The sequence below is a fragment of the Sinocyclocheilus grahami genome, unplaced genomic scaffold (assembly GCF_001515645.1).
Source record: "Sinocyclocheilus grahami isolate Dianchi unplaced genomic scaffold, SAMN03320097.WGS_v1.1 scaffold725.1, whole genome shotgun sequence".
NCBI classification, from domain to species: domain Eukaryota; kingdom Metazoa; phylum Chordata; class Actinopteri; order Cypriniformes; family Cyprinidae; genus Sinocyclocheilus; species Sinocyclocheilus grahami.
This window is the reverse complement of record NW_015505904.1, coordinates 520,640-538,976: the sequence shown is the minus strand read 5'-3', so window position 1 is coordinate 538,976 and position 18,337 is coordinate 520,640. Positions and strand designations below refer to the sequence as shown.

Genomic DNA, 18,337 nt, shown 5'->3' with positions numbered 1-18,337 from the left:
CAAGCCATACGCGCAGCTGCAAGTGACATAAGTGTGACGTCTACTCCAAATTGGTCTATACTGTAGCAGTGGTAAGTGTGGTGTCAGCAATACAGAGGTGAAACATCTCACCAGTGCTGCCACATAGACTTTGTAGACTGGGTCAGCGCAGACCATGGAGAGCACGCTACAGCAGGACTCCACCACCACGTCTCCAGACACCTCCCCTGCTGCTGTCCCAAGCCCCGCCCCTGCACCCGCCCCGGCCAACAGGAGAGCTCCGCTCACGTCATGTGACAGCCGACGGAGAGCCATTTCTCTGATGTTCCAGTTTCGGGAAAAGAGACAGCCTACCAGCTCCAAACCAAACACCTGAGACGTGACATGAACACACAAAACCACGCAGTTAATAAATGAAGAAACTGTAATTACAAAAGGAATAAAGCAGAAAGAACAGAAAGCTTTCTTGTAGTCAACATTTTCATGGCAATTAAGCACATATCATAATACATATAATTTAAAAGAAAAAAAACTAACATTGTATACTTACAACTGCACTTTTTTTTTTGCATTACAGTAACAAGAATTTAGATGGAAAACATGAGTCAAGCTTATGTAAGATTCCTTAAAATATAATGCATTTTGCCAATAATGATAGCCGGTAATTATTTTTATTGTTCTAATATTATTACATCGATGGCCAATATTTAAATCTATCCTGCCTGTTTTTAAAGCGACAGGTCAAAAATTTTAATTCTGTCATCATTTATTCAACTTCATTTGAATTTGAATTGACTTTCTTCTCTGGAACACAAAATATTTTGGAGAATGTTGGTAACCAAACGCTTTCAGTTCCCACTGACTTACATTATTTTTTTATGAGCATACAATAGAAGTCAATGTGAACTTGGTTACACACATTCTTCAAAATATCATCTTTTATGATCACAGAAGAAAGAAAGGCATACATGTGTGAAACAACACAAGGGTGAGTAAATGAAGTCAGAATTTTTTATTTTTGGCTGGACTGTCCCATTAAGCTACAGCACATCATGACACGAGGGGAGGAAAAGAAGGTCTTCTGAAACCTTTGTAATAGGAATGTTAGTTTATCAGTCTGGAAAAGGCTACAAACACATTTCTCTTTGGCTCCAAAGAACCGCAATCAGAGCAATTTTATCCAAATGAAGAAAGTTTGGAATAGTTGCTAATCATCCAAAGGCATGATCGTCCTGACAAAATCTCTCTGATTTCAAGGTACAAAATTATCTGGAAGTCCCAAAGAGCAACATCCAAAGACCTTCAGTCATATCTAGTGTGATGGTTTTGCTGAAGAAACTAATTCTGCTCTGAATCAGTGAATTCTCCAGGAGAACGTGAAGCGATCACGGCCGTAACCACCATAGACCCCCAATATTTGAAATTCTTGCACCGATCTGCTGTAGTGCTCTGTTTTTTAATTGACTAAAAGGTCTAAAAGTGACATTTTTTAAGCTGGTCTGTCTCAGTGGTCTAACAGCGCTCATCAATGTCAAAATAACTGAGATGGCCAATCAAATCAAAGTAGGCGGGGTTTACTGTTCACAGCAGCAGAGCACTAATTCCAGTACAAAGTGTCAGTTTGAGGTTGAAAGAGAGAGCGGTAAGATGGAAGCTGCAAATCATTTCATATTAGTCAACTGTTTTACCATAGAAATGTTAAATGACCGACAGCTATATCCAGTGATGCAAACTACTCAACTTTTTTTCTCAAATATGGCCATTTTGAGAAAGAGATGAAAGTTGCGTGTGTCTGTGCGTCTCTGTACAAACAATGAAGCTGTGAGTTTATTTGCTTCAAAAACAGCGTTTTTCCCCCTCTTCATTAATGAGAAATATAATGTATCGATTCAGTATATATATATATATAAATTGACCCTGCCCCCCCCATTTCTTTTGTTTATGAATGGTCATTTCAATGCATTTTTGTCTGAAGACCAGATGCATGATCTTGCATCTTTATATTTGTGTATACTTTGCATGTTGAGCGCACCTTGATCCAGGGTTCGGCGAGCTCTGTGTATGTCTGTGGGATCTGCTGTACTCCATACTGGGGGAGAGAGAAGTCGCCCTCCTGCCCCGTTCTCGAGCTCTCAGTACGAAGAGATGAAGACGTTGAAGAAGAAGCAGCTGTTTGACTCTGAGAGCGGTTTGTTGTGTTTTCCACTGTAGATGGTGCTTCATAACTACACACACACACACAGATATACAGTTCTCAGATTATTTGTCTATGCAACATCCACTGTACACTACTGTTAAAAAATTTGGGGTAATTTTGGGGTCTTAAAAAAAAATAAAATAAAATAAAAATTCTGCAATTAAATGCATTTAATTGATCAAAAGTAAAAGAATTTCACATTGTTACCAAAAAACGTTCACAACAATTTAACAAATGCTTTTCTCTTGAACTTTCTATTCAAGAATCATCAAATATACATCTATACAAAAAGGATCAAATGAAGGATCATGTAACACTGAAGAGTGGATTAGTGAATAAATCACACTAATCACAGGAATAAATTACATTTGACTATATATTCAAATAGAAAACGGTTATTTTAAATTGTAATAATATTTCACAATATTACTGTTCCTATTGTAAAGCGTCCTTGAGCCCTGTAAAGGCGCTATATAAATAAAACATATTATTATTATTATTATTGTATTTTGGGTCAAATAAATGCAGCCTTGGAGAAACTTATTTCAAAAACAAACAAAAAACAAGATCTCAACCCCAAACTTCTGAATGGTAGTGTACGGTGTAAATCATATCTTACTGTGCCAGCTGAAGTATCATGATAAAACGTTTGGTTGTCATGTTTCTTATTAGCAGATATAATTGATTCCAACTTTCATCAGTTGGTCTGCTGGCAAACTGTAGTATTTTTTATTATTTTGTCCTCCTTTTGTAAGTCGCTTTAGATAAAAGCATCTGCTGAATGCATGAACGTAAATGATTGTCATTATACAACTTTTATTCTAATTAATTTATAAATAGTAGCTACCGCACATACAGCATTAGTAACAGTACTTTAACCATTTATGTTTAGAGAAAACTGCTACACCAACAGAATTCAGAGTCTCGGGTATTGAAATACTGGTCAAAGTATTACAAGTGAGCAGCTCCATGGCACATAATTAACATGTTTTTGCATTGAAATGGTGATTGACTGTAGAAGACAGATTACACTAATGGCCACCATAGTGTCTTACAACACAACACAACAATGCATGTGTGAGCTCTAATACCTCACAGAAACATCACAAAAGGCAACAAACCAAACCTGTGGTTTGTGTTCTTGTAACCTGAGACAATAAGACCATGATGCATAGCATCACGACAAATGGAGGGGATTTACTTCAAGAAATTAGAATAATTGCTGTTTCCTAAAGAAGAAACATCAAGATTTGGTTTCATGTGTCTCTTGTGTGTGGGGCGAATCTCTGGATGGTTTGCGGGAAGTTGGAAAACACCAAAAACTGACTAGCCGCTAGCATGTCAATCCCGGGCAGACACACAAACATGGCTGGTGCCGGGCTGTCTCGCTTACCTAACCACCAGAGAGGAGTCGACACCAGACTCTTACATCTTAGAGTAAATACAAACAGGACAGATCCCAAAGGTGTATGTCCTGAATGAAGCGTCAGCACTGTGTGTTTGCCAGCTTCATTAGTTAGCACTGCATTGTTAGACTCTTTGCATGTTGAGCGCACCTTGATCCAGGGTTCGGCGAGCTCTGTGTATGTCTGTGGGATCTGCTGTACTCCATACTGTGGGAGAGAGAAGTCGCCCTCCTGCCCCGTTCTCGAGCTCTCAGTACGAAGAGATGAAGACGTTGAAGAAGAAGCAGCTGTTTGACTCTGAGAGCGGTTTGTTGTGTTTTCCACTGTAGATGGTGCTTCATAACTACACACACACACAGATATACAGTTCTCAGATTATTTGTCTATGCAACATCCACTGTACACTACTGTTAAAAAATTTGGGGTAATTTTGGGGTCTTAAAAAAATAAAAAAAAATAAAAATTCTGCAATTAAATGCATTTAATTGATCAAAAGTAAAAGAATTTCACATTGTTACCAAAAAACGTTCACAACAATTTAACAAATGCTTTTCTCTTGAACTTTCTATTCAAGAATCATCAAATATACATCTATACAAAAAGGATCAAATGAAGGATCATGTAACACTGAAGAGTGGATTAGTGAATAAATCACACTAATCACAGGAATAAATTACATTTGACTATATATTCAAATAGAAAACGGTTATTTTAAATTGTAATAATATTTCACAATATTACTGTTCCTATTGTAAAGCGTCCTTGAGCCCTGTAAAGGCGCTATATAAATAAAACATTATTATTATTATTATTATTGTATTTTGGGTCAAATAAATGCAGCCTTGGAGAAACTTATTTCAAAAACAAACAAAAAACAAGATCTCAACCCCAAACTTCTGAATGGTAGTGTACGGTGTAAATCATATCTTACTGTGCCAGCTGAAGTATCATGATAAAACGTTTGGTTGTCATGTTTCTTATTAGCAGATATAATTGATTCCAACTTTCATCAGTTGGTCTGCTGGCAAACTGTAGTATTTTTTATTATTTTGTCCTCCTTTTGTAAGTCGCTTTAGATAAAAGCATCTGCTGAATGCATGAACGTAAATGATTGTCATTATACAACTTTTATTCTAATTAATTTATAAATAGTAGCTACCGCACATACAGCATTAGTAACAGTACTTTAACCATTTATGTTTAGAGAAAACTGCTACACCAACAGAATTCAGAGTCTCGGGTATTGAAATACTGGTCAAAGTATTACAAGTGAGCAGCTCCATGGCACATAATTAACATGTTTTTGCATTGAAATGGTGATTGACTGTAGAAGACAGATTACACTAATGGCCACCATAGTGTCTTACAACACAACACAACAATGCATGTGTGAGCTCTAATACCTCACAGAAACATCACAAAAGGCAACAAACCAAACCTGTGGTTTGTGTTCTTGTAACCTGAGACAATAAGACCATGATGCATAGCATCACGACAAATGGAGGGGATTTACTTCAAGAAATTAGAATAATTGCTGTTTCCTAAAGAAGAAACATCAAGATTTGGTTTCATGTGTCTCTTGTGTGTGGGGCGAATCTCTGGATGGTTTGCGGGAAGTTGGAAAACACCAAAAACTGACTAGCCGCTAGCATGTCAATCCCGGGCAGACACACAAACATGGCTGGTGCCGGGCTGTCTCGCTTACCTAACCACCAGAGAGGAGTCGACACCAGACTCTTACATCTTAGAGTAAATACAAACAGGACAGATCCCAAAGGTGTATGTCCTGAATGAAGCGTCAGCACTGTGTGTTTGCCAGCTTCATTAGTTAGCACTGCATTGTTAGACTCCATCTGTGTTTGGGCTTGTTGGGTCCGATCCTGCCTGCTCGGGTTTATGTAGGTCTGCTGGTCAATTACACGCCTCCTTAAACACGAAAATATTCCTGAGGTACTCCGAGGAAACTAACGCTCATTAAACGTCTGTAACTGCAGCTTTCAGCTTCAGAAAGTCAATTAATTTATACATGAACGGTTGAATTTACCTGTAAAAATCATGAGACTTCCACTTGGCTCTACACAGAGGACAGATCAACGGATCGTGATTTCTCCGGCACTCCTCGGCCCCTGAAAAACAAACAGGACACAAGAGATGTTCACTAAACTCATCACATGAAGGGCTGTCAGGGGATCTAGGGCTAGAAATGGGTCATGGATGCTCATTCAACAAACAACTAGTCAGACTTCAAACCGTCTCCTGTGAGCAATGTTCCTGTTATTACATGTAATCAGACTTTTCTGGGGATTATGGCAGCCTATTCACTGCATCTTTTCTCAGAGGTTAGTGAAATTCGTGGTTCACAGACGTACTTTGTGATTTTAATCCGGTCCGATTCTGCCAAGTCACTTAGAAATCTAGTCGGGTTTGAATACAGCTTTTGTTGAATAGCGGTTATCTTATTGGCTACACTTGGTAATTTAAGGGTGTTTTCACACAGGACCAATTTTTGTATTCCATCTGAATTATTCCTGTAGCATTTGTTCTTGTTGTTGTTGGTCTGTATAATCATGCATCTTTATGTTGCGCTGTTTTTCAGTGTTTTTAAACTGGCATAAGGGGAGAACATATGAAGAGATCTGTCATATAGACAATGTATGAGCATTCAACATTTCTGAAACTTAAAAATATCTTCAAAAGCCTTCATTGTTTGACGATGACTTTCTACTTGTACTGCTGGATGGAATTGGATCGCCTCTCTGGTTCTGAAAAAGTGTGTTTTGCATATCATTTTTGTGGGCTGTGTTTGCCAGCCCTCTGTAGAAGTGTCTGGACCTATAAAAAGGCTCTCAAAGCCAGTCAATGCTAGTACCTGTGACTACTCACCATATTAAATCAAGTTGAGGTGGGATAATCTGGGATATGAGCGCTGATATTTTTCTTGCTATTGTCAGACAGACACTTGATATTATCAACATTGCTGATTTGATTGCACAAACACTATTGGCCACAATGACTTCACTGATCAGCGATGAACTGACTTTAAGTGAAAAACTGACTGTTTTCTATTGTCCTCTTTTTAGTGCTGCTTTACAGCAGAATTGAATTTTGTTTGCATTATTGAAACATTACTGTAACACTGTAAAGCTGCTCTGACTCAATCTTTATTGTATAAAGCACTATATAAATAAAGGTGACTTGACTACTTACATATAGACATGCAGTGATGGTGGAGTTTGTTTCTGCAGCCCTCTTCACACACCGTCAGACTTTCCTCATCTAGCATGTCCAACAGACAGATAGGGCACATCTGCTCCTCCTCATCCTTCATGCTGCTCACAGGAGTACAGTAAAGTTAAGTTAAAGTTACTAAGACACAAGGGCTTTGACAGATAGTCTAAATACACTTTGCTTCAAAAGGGTTTTGCGTTTTTTTCCTTTTGAGATTTTTTAAAACTCTTTCTCTTTCAGAACTCAAAGTTGACTCATTCTGACAACTTACTGGCATCACACCGATACATCAGTACAATAACCAAACCTTATTTGGGGTTCAGACTCGGCTCGCCCACTCAGCTGGTGAGGTAATATGAATACAGATAGAGGAATCTGCTATACTCCTATAATTATGATAAATAATGAAGACGTCTGAAACATACTCAGAATTATTAGATGAATTCTAATTAATAAAATAATAGAAACATCATGCAATTAATTTGATTAAAATTTTAAATCCATTAAATGCCGTAAAACACATGGATGATATGACCCCTTTAAAAACAGCAAGTATAATATCTGATCCAGTGGTTCTCAACTGGTTTGGTCATGGGACCCATATTTTCCCATAGTCATCAAGCCGTGACCCACTTTGTTAGGAGATATATAATTTGTTTTAAAAAAAAACAACAAAAAGCACAAAGCTAATTTATTTCACAAACAATTGTTGACGCACACAGACTAGCACCGTCCCCTTTACTTAACATACACATAAACTGTAAGAATATGACTAATACTGATTAATAAACAGCCTTTAAAGTAAGGCTAGTCCCAAACTAGTTTTTGTTAATATAATTAGGTTGGTATGAGCCACCACAGTCATTTAAACATGTACAAAATAACACAAAGTGAAAATAACATGGCATTTTTGGGTTATGGAAACAACCGTTACCATGGTGAATAATAATAACATGAACTGTTAATGAAACATGCTCTTGAATAGAATGAATATCATACCTTCATTGGTGTTTTACTTTTATTTCACACGTTGCATGCTCGTAGTTTCTTTTGCGCTTTAGTGATGTGATATACAGCATTTGTGCGTGCAATTGAAGAGAACTTGCTATGATAGAATAATGACACTGACATTAAGCCTGACAACATCTCATCTGACCGCAGATACTCAATCGGGACAGCACATTTTTCTCAGGCACTCTTTACTTAAAGATATATAAAAAAAAGAAGCTATTTTAAAGATCATTATTTTGTGTATTTGGTGTAACAGAACATGTTAACATGCTTTAATGTTCAAAAAACACATTATTTTTCAAATACTGTACATTATTGTAGGTCCTCTATGCCCCGCCTCTCTCAAACGCTTCGTTTTCTACAAAGCCCCTCCTTCCGACAAGCGCAGTCTGCTCTGATTGGCCAGCTGACCCAGTGCATTGTGATTGGCCAAACACCGCAAGCACTCGTCGGAAATGTAACACCCCTTACCATAATCGCAGCTTCATCTTTCAAAGTAAATAGCAAGACAGTTAATAATGTCGTTAGTTTTACCATCAGTTCAATCCCGAAAGAGCAACAGAGTCTCGTGACAAACACAGTGATGATGCAGTACACAAGCCGCGGTTAAGACAGCTTTCGCACTGAAACACAGCGTCTCCCTGACATGCTGCTTCAACACCACTGCTGTTCCTGAAACCAAACCTTCTTTCTTTGCGTGAACATTTGGGCGCATTATGCTAATATTTCCACATAGTGACTTAGACATGTGGGGGCGTGTTAGAATGAACCGTTTTAGGGGGGCGTGGCTGACTCTTAACGTTAATAAAGAATATCTCTTTGGATTTGAGACTTTACAGATCTTCTTCATAGGAACCCTTTAAACTGCGTCTGACAGAAGTGTCAACAGCTTTCACGCATGTCTTTCAAAATAAAAGTCTCGCATCAGAAAAACATTAAGAATTATGTTTTTTTGTTGTTGATGTTATTTCTTTGACTGTACTCTCCGCGACCCACTCAGAATGGCCTTGCGACCCACCAGTTGAGAAACACTGATCTGATCCAGAGTCAGTCAGCATAGCCTGAAATCACACAGTTCAAGCAGATAAGAGGGTCTCTGGAGCTTCACAGACCTGCTTTCGTTGCTGGATGGGGAGGCGCTGGAGGTACATGTCGTGTGAGAGCTGGACATGCGAGACACAAACTTCTGGATGGTGCTGCGTGAGGGAGCTTTGATGCGCGAGCTGCGGCGATTGTGGTACTTCTGAAACAAGCTCTCCACCTGAATGAGATCAGACCATCAGTGTGCGCTGAGCTTGAGCGATGGCACGGAGCTCGTTGTGCTCTGCTTGTATTACAGTCCCCTCACCTCAAAGTTCTTGAGGGTCTTCCTCCACAGCAGAGGGTCCGACGGCTCCAGCTGGAAGACTCTGAGCATGACGAAGAGCACGTGGATGCAGAACGTCCCTCGGCCACAGCTACACGTCTGCTCAACATAACGGACATCATATGATGATGAAAAACCAAAGATTATATTAGTGACACAATTATGTCAAAGCATACATAATATACTAGGCATGGACACTGGAAACAGAACAGTTTTCATTACAACAGTAGCATTTGTACTTACATTTTTCTTTACAAATACCATTTAAATTTTTTTATTATAAAGCGGAGCGTTCCGGTGCTTGATTCTGATTGGCTGAGCCGCGTTCGGACGATATAGACACACATCCTCTTCCAGGCAGATTCATAACATTTTCTGTTGATTGGAAATTCTTAATTATTGCCCTGATGGTGGAAATGGGGATTTTCACTGCTCTAGCTCTTTTCTTGAAGTCACTTTCTAATTTGTGAAGCTCAGTTATCTTTTGCTGCACATCAGAAATATATTCTTTGGTTTTTCTCATTGTGATGTATGATTAAGGGAATTTGGCCTTTGTTTTTCCTCCTATTTATATTCCTGTGAAACAGGAAGCCATGGCTGGATAATTTCATGTTCATAATCAGCCTGGTATGCTCAAAATTGTAAATATGAATGGGAAAATACTTCACAGATATTTTACTCATAAGAATTTCTAGGGGTGCCAATAATTGTGTCCAACGTGTATTTGAGAAAAACATTTATTTCATAATGAGATTTTCCCCCATTTTCAATTCAAGGGTTAGATATTTGTGAATGTTTTTTTAAATAAAAGATCAAAATGATTAACTGTAGCGTCTGGACCAATCAAACATACAATATATATTTTGTTAGCTAGATTTAACAAATACTCTGTAACACCCCTCAGTTAACAAGCCATATGAGGACCTATGGACCCTTCCCCCCGAAATGCGTAACACCCCAGGAAGCCGAACAGGCCCCTGGTTCCATGGCAACCAACGCGGATATCACTGGGTTTATTGCCCAGAGGAATGTGAGCAGAGAGACTCTCACTGCATTTTCCATAGCAAGAGGCACAATGCACAGTAGAAATGGACTTTTCTACTAATTAATTAATAGGAAAACCTTTCTTTGAATGAACAGTGTATCCTTCAGGTCATTGTGTATGTTGTCTTTGATGTTTTTAGACTGTTTTATGCAGGCTTATGAGGGAACCACTCGTCCTGTCATCCTTTCACTATGCTTGAGAGGCGGGAATCTTCTCTGACCTTAAAGGCCTCTCACCAGGGACCCGCCCACGTTCGGTTAGGTTCTGAGAAGATGTGAGCTCCAATGCTCCAGGACATCCTAAGTTTTTGTGCCAGGCCTTCGGCCTTGTCTTCTCCATTCATCAAGTTACTCTGACGCAAACTGGTTCTTTTCATCAACCAACTTCAGCAAGATCCACGTTCTTTGATCATATTTACCAAGGGTGCCAATAACTCTGATCACGACTGTATATAAAATCAGTTGACAAGCTATTTTTTTCTCTTCTGTATTTATGTATAACAGCACTAGAATAGATGAAGGTAAATTTAGGACTTTAAGACCCTTTTTAAAAAGAAAATGTAAGGAATAAATCGAATGGAACACAATAAGTCAATATGGTCTCTAAATGTAAAAGTGTTGTATAAGTAGGGTTGCAAAAAGGTGGAAAATTTCCAGTAAATTTTGGAAACTTTACAGGATTTTTGGGAATATTCCAGGGATTTTTGGAAATTTTCCACCCCTTTGCAACCCTGTGTTAAGTAATGCCTCAAAGTTTGAAAAAACAACTTCCAATAGATCTCCTTTACTTTTTAATTAATTTAAAAAATAAATTAAATAAATAAAGACTTGTTTTCCGGTGCAAATGTCTATTCTTAAATCAAGACACATTCACTCGAGAAGCAAAATGACTTTAGAAATCTTGTTTTCTGAGAAATGTAAGCATGTGGCACTTTTTTTTTTTTTTTTTGTTTCTAAGAAAACAAGACTTCTCAAGTATGTGTATCTTGAGTTAATGTTTATTGTTCAGGTATTTAATGTTTTGCTATTTAAAAATTAGGGGAAAAAATACTAAGGAAAATAATCATATTCATGAATTTTTTAGGCCTTAATTTGTGAAAGGGTGAATCTAGACCTTTTTAAGACCTGCAGAAACCCTGTAGATCAGTAGGCGCATTTCCATTACACATTTGTGTAAAACTTTGGCGACATTTTATAAATGTCGATAAAAAAGTATTGTGTAATGACGCCGTTTCCATTAACCAATGTTATGCGACTAAAACGTAACCTTTTGCCTCTCGTGATAAGCCATGGCAACGGATTTTGGCTATATTTATTATTAAAAACCGTTTCCATTGCTTGCCTAAAAAACCACCTCATGCGAGCGTAAAAACTTTTTTGTGATATATGGTAGTTTTTGCGAAATTGACGCATTTCCATCAGGTGTATTTTCAATTCGCAATTTTAATTTGCGCAATCTGAAGGGTAATGGAAACACAGCTACTGATGGGCAGCTTCGGTCCTGGAGGGCCACTGTCCTGCAGAGTTTAGATCCAAGCCTGATGAAAACTCACATGTCTGTAGCTTTCTAATGAAAACACTGATTAGCTTGCTCGGGTGTGTTTGATCTTCAGGACCGAAGCTGCCCATCCCTGCTGTAGAGAATTGGCCGCTGTCCCAGGCAACTGATCTCCAACTAGCTGTTTTAGTTCCATGCCTAGTTCTATATGAGTGTCTTCTCTCATAATAAAGTCATTTCAGCTTATCAACATATTTATTTGCCAAATGACATGTCAGAGGTCTGTATTAGCTTACCTGTGGACCAATGAACACCCGGAATTTGTTGTCAGGACTGTCTCCGCCAATCAAGAACGAGTTCGGTCCTATCTGCTGCAGCAGGTAGAGGCGGGCTCTCATGACCTTGTTGACCCTGCGGTTGGTCTCCTCTGGACTATATGGGGAAAAGCCATCAGGCGAGGGAGCTCTCCGAGGGGGCGTCACCCTCCCGCTCTGTAACCACACGTTCAAACAAACACATCAGCTCCATAGCAAAACATACTGAGACCTTTTTAAAATGCTAACTTAAAAAAAACTTAATCGATTTGGAGGATTCAATTGTCTTCCATAGAGATGTGTCATAGCTGAACTGAATTAATTTCATTATTGATGCATTTTGCAATATCAACACTGTTATTGAACTAAACTGAATCAGACTTGAATCTAAACTGACTTGACCTGAATAACAACAGATGACAACAAATGTGACAAACTCACAGGCACCGGGGATCCTCTCCGTCTGCGCAGACCAGGAGAATCAGGCTTCCCAGTGGTCTTAGTGGAGGAAGAGGAAGAGGAAGGTCCAGGCGAAGGGCTGCGATGACCTCTGCTTTGAGAGGAAGATGAGCTGTGACTGTCGCTTCCCGCCTCAGTGCCGTCTGCTCTCAGAGGAATGGGCTTCACTACCTGAGATTAGATGACGCAAGAAAACACTGATAAAATCACATAAAAACAAAATCCATTTCCATTCTGTTTCTTGTGCCTTCATTTGCCTTTTTATTTTGTCTTGTAGAGTCATATCTGCCAATATTTGGACGCTGACATTTCTGACACTGATCAATCACTGCCCCGTTCACAGATTAACAGTTTAAAAGCCTTCTTGATTATGTTTTGTAGTACTGTAAATGATTATTTCCGGTGAGAAAACGTTACAGCCTAGTGTCAGTGAATCTGCAGTTGAGCGTTAAGGCAGACAGAGTGAAAGTCCGTCAACAGGGATGATTGTTCTGATGGTTATGTAAGGAAGGCACGCTGAACTCAGGAAGAGCCGTTCTACTTCAGAACTTCTCACTTCCTGTTTCTTCGTCCAAACATTTTTCAACTATTTTTGGTAACAGGGCATGTGATCTGATGATTTAACCATTAACAGTAGTTAACAATAGTTAACTAGTTAATTAATCCAGTGATTTAATTGTTAACAGTAGTATCGCAGAAAATCAGTAATGCTGTTTGGTGACAATGTGATCTGATTAGATTAAAAACATTAAAAAAAAAAGAAGATGTTTAACTGTCCCGTACCATCGGGCCTCTCCTGCTGCGCCTCTCCAGCCACTCGCTCTTCCAGGTGGGCATACAGGTGGCCTTGAGCTTCTCTCGGATCAAGCGCTCTTCTGGCCGGTCCTCTATCTTCTGCAGCCCGCGCAGAGTCTCCTTGCTCTCCATGTCCCGACTGCAAAGAGCAGAAAGCTAATAAGCATGTGTGTGTGAACTAATATCTTACCATATTCATACAGAATTCCACAGACATTTTCCTGCAATCAGCACAGATGTGTACTAGTGGTTGAACGATATGGATATTTTTATGACCAAGAAGGGTGACCAGTGGCCAATATAAAGCCGAAAAATGTGATATCAAACTATTTAATTAAAATATGTGACCCTGCAGCACAAAAGCAGTGTTAAGTCGCTGGGGTATATTTGTAGCAATAGCCAACAATACATTGGTTGGTTCAAAATGATTGATTTTTCTTTTATGCCAAAAATCATTAGGACATTAAGTAAAGATCATGTTCCATGAAGATATTTTGTAAATTTCCTACCGTAAATATATCAAAACTTAATTTATGATTAGTAATATGCATTGCTAAGAACTTCATTTGGACAACTTTAAAGGCGATTTTCTCAGATTCCAGATTTTCAAATAGTTGTATCTCGGCCAAATATTGTCCAATCCTAACAAACCATACATCAATGGAGAGCTTATTTATTCAGCTTTCAGATGATCGAAATTTTTCAATCGAAAATTGACCCTTATGACTGGTTTTGTGGTCCTGGGTCACATATAACACTGCAATGAAATAAATATTTATTGTGCATATATTTACTAAATTAAAACTATTTGCAAATGAAGAGGAGAAAACAGAATGCAAAGCAATGCTCGCCTCACTTTAATTCATTGGTTTTTGAACCTTTGGTTTTGTTTCCAAAGCGTCAACGGACGCAACAATATAAGGGCACTTGCATCTTAAGAAAAGAACCCTTATAGTATGACTAAAAATGAATCTGGTAAACCTGTATTGCACTGGGAATCATATTTACTAATAATAGAAAGGCTAATGATATAATGGACTCATATACCGCTTACCGTTTATATTTTATTAGACATAACTGATAAACAAAGACAGCAAACTATTACATCAGTCATTATACATTGTGCAGATTCTGTGTAAGCTTTGTTACGACTATGCATTTCTACAGTCACACAACAAAAGAAATATTCACACACAAAAGTTTGTTTGTTTGCAGTCAAAATTGCATGTGATGAGATAAAAAGCTGGCTACAACAAAAACTAAAAGACATTAATCTAACAACACACTGGCATCACTGGCTGCCTTCAGTGAATGCATTCATTTAGCAGACACTTATCCAAAGTGATCTACAAATGAGGAACAACACAATATGCAGCGATAAATGCAAAGCAGTCTTATCCATGAATAAATGACTCTTAGGAGACTGAATTAATCTGACGGACAGTACTGCTAATCGCATTTGTCTGGTGCTTGCACCGTTTAAAAGAGAATGCACACTTTGACAGAAATGTGCAGTATGGTCGACAGACATTACGTGCCGATGTGGCTAACATCTATATCTTGAGTTTTTACGTGTTGTATCGATACATCATATTAGTCATTAGACTGATGCATCGTTCCACATGGATGTTTCGTTACACCCCTATTAACTGCATGCACGTTTGTTTGACAAGGAGTTGTGAAACGTGAGGAAAAGAGTTGTAATGGCATGTAGTGAATGGAGGAAGAACTGCGTCATGTACCAATTTACACAAGATCAAAAATCACAACTGAGGGTCTCATTAACCATCATTAAAGTGAATGGTGGAAAAGCCCCTAAACCACCCAGCAGAGACAGAGAGAGAGAGAGAGAGAGAGAGACAGAACAGAAACAGGGCTGAGAACGAGAGCAGGATGTGGCACATGAGGCAGCAGGATGAGGAGCGGTGGAGCGTCTCCATCGTTACCCAGCAGCAGGATCACTGGTGTCCCATCGGCTCTTTCGGCTTCCTCAATGAGCAGCAGTGAGCGTTGCGTAACAATAACAGCCCTAGGACAGGAAAGCCAGACTTCCTGTGCTCCCCCAGTCAAACCAAATGAGGAAGTGCAGTGACGTCCCAGCAACTGCAAACACAGCTACTATTTTACAGAACCGTTATCTGCTGACCAACCGCCTGTTAATACTTCACCAAAAACTAGTGCTGCTAATCCAATTACTAATCCAGTGATTCTAAAACTATATATATATACACATGAATAACATGACCAGTTTTTCTACAGTTTCAGTATTGACAGTGAGGCTAGCCGTGATAATATATTGGCTATGGTTTGCGTCAATAATGAAAATCACAGTAAGCTCCAGGAAAAGAAGAGAGATGGCACCACCTGCTTGTGTTTTCACTGGACTGGGAGGTTTAACTTGACGTGCCGTATTAAAAATACAGCCAGCCGTGGTTTCAAAACAGAAGGTCAAGAAACTACATGCCTGAAGACAACCACCCCACACTCCAGTACTAGTTTGATTCACTGATCACAGCGGTATTTTCAGGAAACCTTTGCTGTGGGATTGTAAGTGTGCGTGTCTGTCACATCAAGCAATGCATCCGTATATGTATTTAACAAATTAACCAAGACTCTGAATCGATTCAGTTCAGCTAATCGCACAGGATTCTGTGATTAATCCACACTTTTGGTTTTTTAATTTAGTTTTAAATATAGACATTAAATAGCCAAATTAATGTAAAATTAACCAAGTATATTTAAAATAACCAAGGCCAGTATCACCAATACGAATACCTTTATTAAATAGATTTTTTCTAAGCATAAAATAAGCAATTATAACCATTAAAAATTAGAACTGAAAGCCATCACAATAATTACAGGACATGATGAGCTGTAACTTTTCATTTAAATAAATGTCATAAGCACATAATAATAATAATAATAATAATAATAAATACCTGCAAACATATGATATCACATTTCGTTTTGTCTTTACTTAGCACATATTAACATTACAGAAATTAACACCGTATTTTTCCCATCCCTAAAAATTACAGGTAAAATAAAAATATTATAATACAATAGATTAATAATAAAATAAAAAAAGCCTGAAAGTAGACATCCCTTGATTGCCGTTTTTGTTCTTTTTATAATAACATTATAATTTTTAAAGATTACTTTAAGCTTTTTCTCCCCAATTTGCAAATGTTTATTTGAATATTTGATGCTGCTCTTACATACCTGAAAAACATTTGTCTCCTTGTTCTGATGGGTTTATTTGTACTATTCTTCGCAATGCATTTCTTTATTAATACTAATGTACTTTTAACTTGAACAGTTGCTTGGATAAATATCTTCACATAATTGTTAAATATTTGGTTACATGCAATTTTTGTAATTCCATTTGTTAATATTTACATGAACGTTTAACATAAGGATGGGTGTTCAGCACTGGTATTTTCAATAGGAACTGGTCTTATTGTGCAAGAACATTGATAAATGTTTCATTATCAATCCACAGACAGTGTCAAGTTTTCTGGTGTACAGACGAATTGTTTGCACACTTACAAATACTCTCACTCTCACACTCAGTGCTCTGGACGAGAACAGCTCGGCTCTAACGTGAAAGTCAAGTGGCAACACTGCAAGCGTGCAAGTAAACAACAGAACAGCTCACACCCACACTAAGGGAAACCAGCTCTCACGAGCCTAAGCCAGCCATGATGACACCGGAGAGCAGGAATTCACCATCTTTACTTTGAATGAGAAAGTCGGTGGTGGCCAACCCCTGCCTCTCGGATAACAGCTATCCCACAGTGCCATGGGGCAGGAACAAAGAGGCATTGTGGGCCACGCAGGTGGGATGTGGAAGAGCCAGCGGCTGGGAATCCTGCATGTAAGCCTAGACTGCGGGCCTGTAGCTGTGCACACCCTTTCTCACGGGCCACCGCGCTCTCTGCGCTCGGGTTACTCTGAACACAATGAGCACATCTCTGCTGGAGGGGCCAAACACTCAGACGCTACAGAAAGACCCCAAACACGCACTGAACTAACCAGCGCACGGCACAGGTAACCAGCCACAAACTAACCTTTCCACCAAACAGACAAAGCAAAGATAACTGATAAAGAAGAGCCAGGAGTGTTGTGAAGCGCTGAGAACTTTGCCCATCAACATAAAGCAAACCCTTCTTTCGGATTCCAGCTCTGCACAGATTTTCACACTTTCAACATTATGAGGTGCATCTTGGGCTGCTTTCTTTGAACAGCATTCAATGGTCATTTCTCAGTATGCGTTCTTAAGTGATCTTGTGTCCATGGGTTCTTGTACCTCGTCGTCACCAACTGTCGAAGTTCAAGTCCAATACTCAAGAACGCAAGTACGGAGAACTTAGCTATACTGTTTATTTCACAATACGCAAATATATCCGCGTAGCACAGTACTACTTAAAGTTATAAACACATGACCTAAGAGTGATAAAGAAGCATGCACGAATGAGGAAATAAAGAGTGGAACGTGCTAGGTGTTAAATATTAAGTTATTAAATATTGAGTGAAGCGCAACATGCAGTGAAGAACTCAATGCGCGGACCGACACACACCTGAAGCGCACAGAAAGAGTCTCTCTCAGACAGCATGCGATCGTGAATTCAGTTCTCTGAATCTTAGAACTGCTTCGAACGAATCGTTTGAGAATCATTGGAAAATGAGGTGATATTAAATGCATATTGAGAAAACAAAAGCATTTTTTTTTTTTACCTTGCATGCATGTAAACCTATTGTCGAAGACTCCAAAATAATATTAGAAAACTTAAAAATGGCATAATGGGGCACTTTAATTTGTATTTTTGTTCTATTGTGTTTGTAATAGTATTTTAATAACAAAAAAATTATATTGAGATAAATATAATTTTCGCCCACACCTAAGTGAGCCAATTATGGCTACACTACGAGATTCCTTGCAAGTAATTGACCGCTTGTGATAGTATTGCATAATTTTAATACAGTGTTAAACGCGCAGTATTGTTATTGGCAGATTAAAAACAAATCTACTTATAATGT

The 18,337-nt window shown here is 38.6% G+C and overlaps 1 protein-coding gene across 1 annotated transcript in view; it reads right to left on the bottom strand.

Moving 5' to 3' along the window:
• LOC107560413 (mitogen-activated protein kinase kinase kinase 1) overlaps nucleotides 1-18,337 on the bottom strand; it is a 66,114-nt gene that overhangs the window by 18,400 nt on the left and 29,377 nt on the right. The window contains exons 2-10 of the mRNA XM_016244593.1: nucleotides 13,286-13,436; nucleotides 12,485-12,673; nucleotides 12,026-12,220; nucleotides 9,170-9,286; nucleotides 8,934-9,082; nucleotides 6,790-6,911; nucleotides 5,627-5,708; nucleotides 3,733-3,925; nucleotides 112-351 (exon numbers count right to left, since the gene is read on the bottom strand). Of these exons, the coding sequence (XP_016100079.1) occupies nucleotides 112-351; nucleotides 3,733-3,925; nucleotides 5,627-5,708; nucleotides 6,790-6,911; nucleotides 8,934-9,082; nucleotides 9,170-9,286; nucleotides 12,026-12,220; nucleotides 12,485-12,673; nucleotides 13,286-13,436 (1,438 nt within the window). The remainder of the gene's footprint in view (nucleotides 1-111; nucleotides 352-3,732; nucleotides 3,926-5,626; nucleotides 5,709-6,789; nucleotides 6,912-8,933; nucleotides 9,083-9,169; nucleotides 9,287-12,025; nucleotides 12,221-12,484; nucleotides 12,674-13,285; nucleotides 13,437-18,337) is intronic.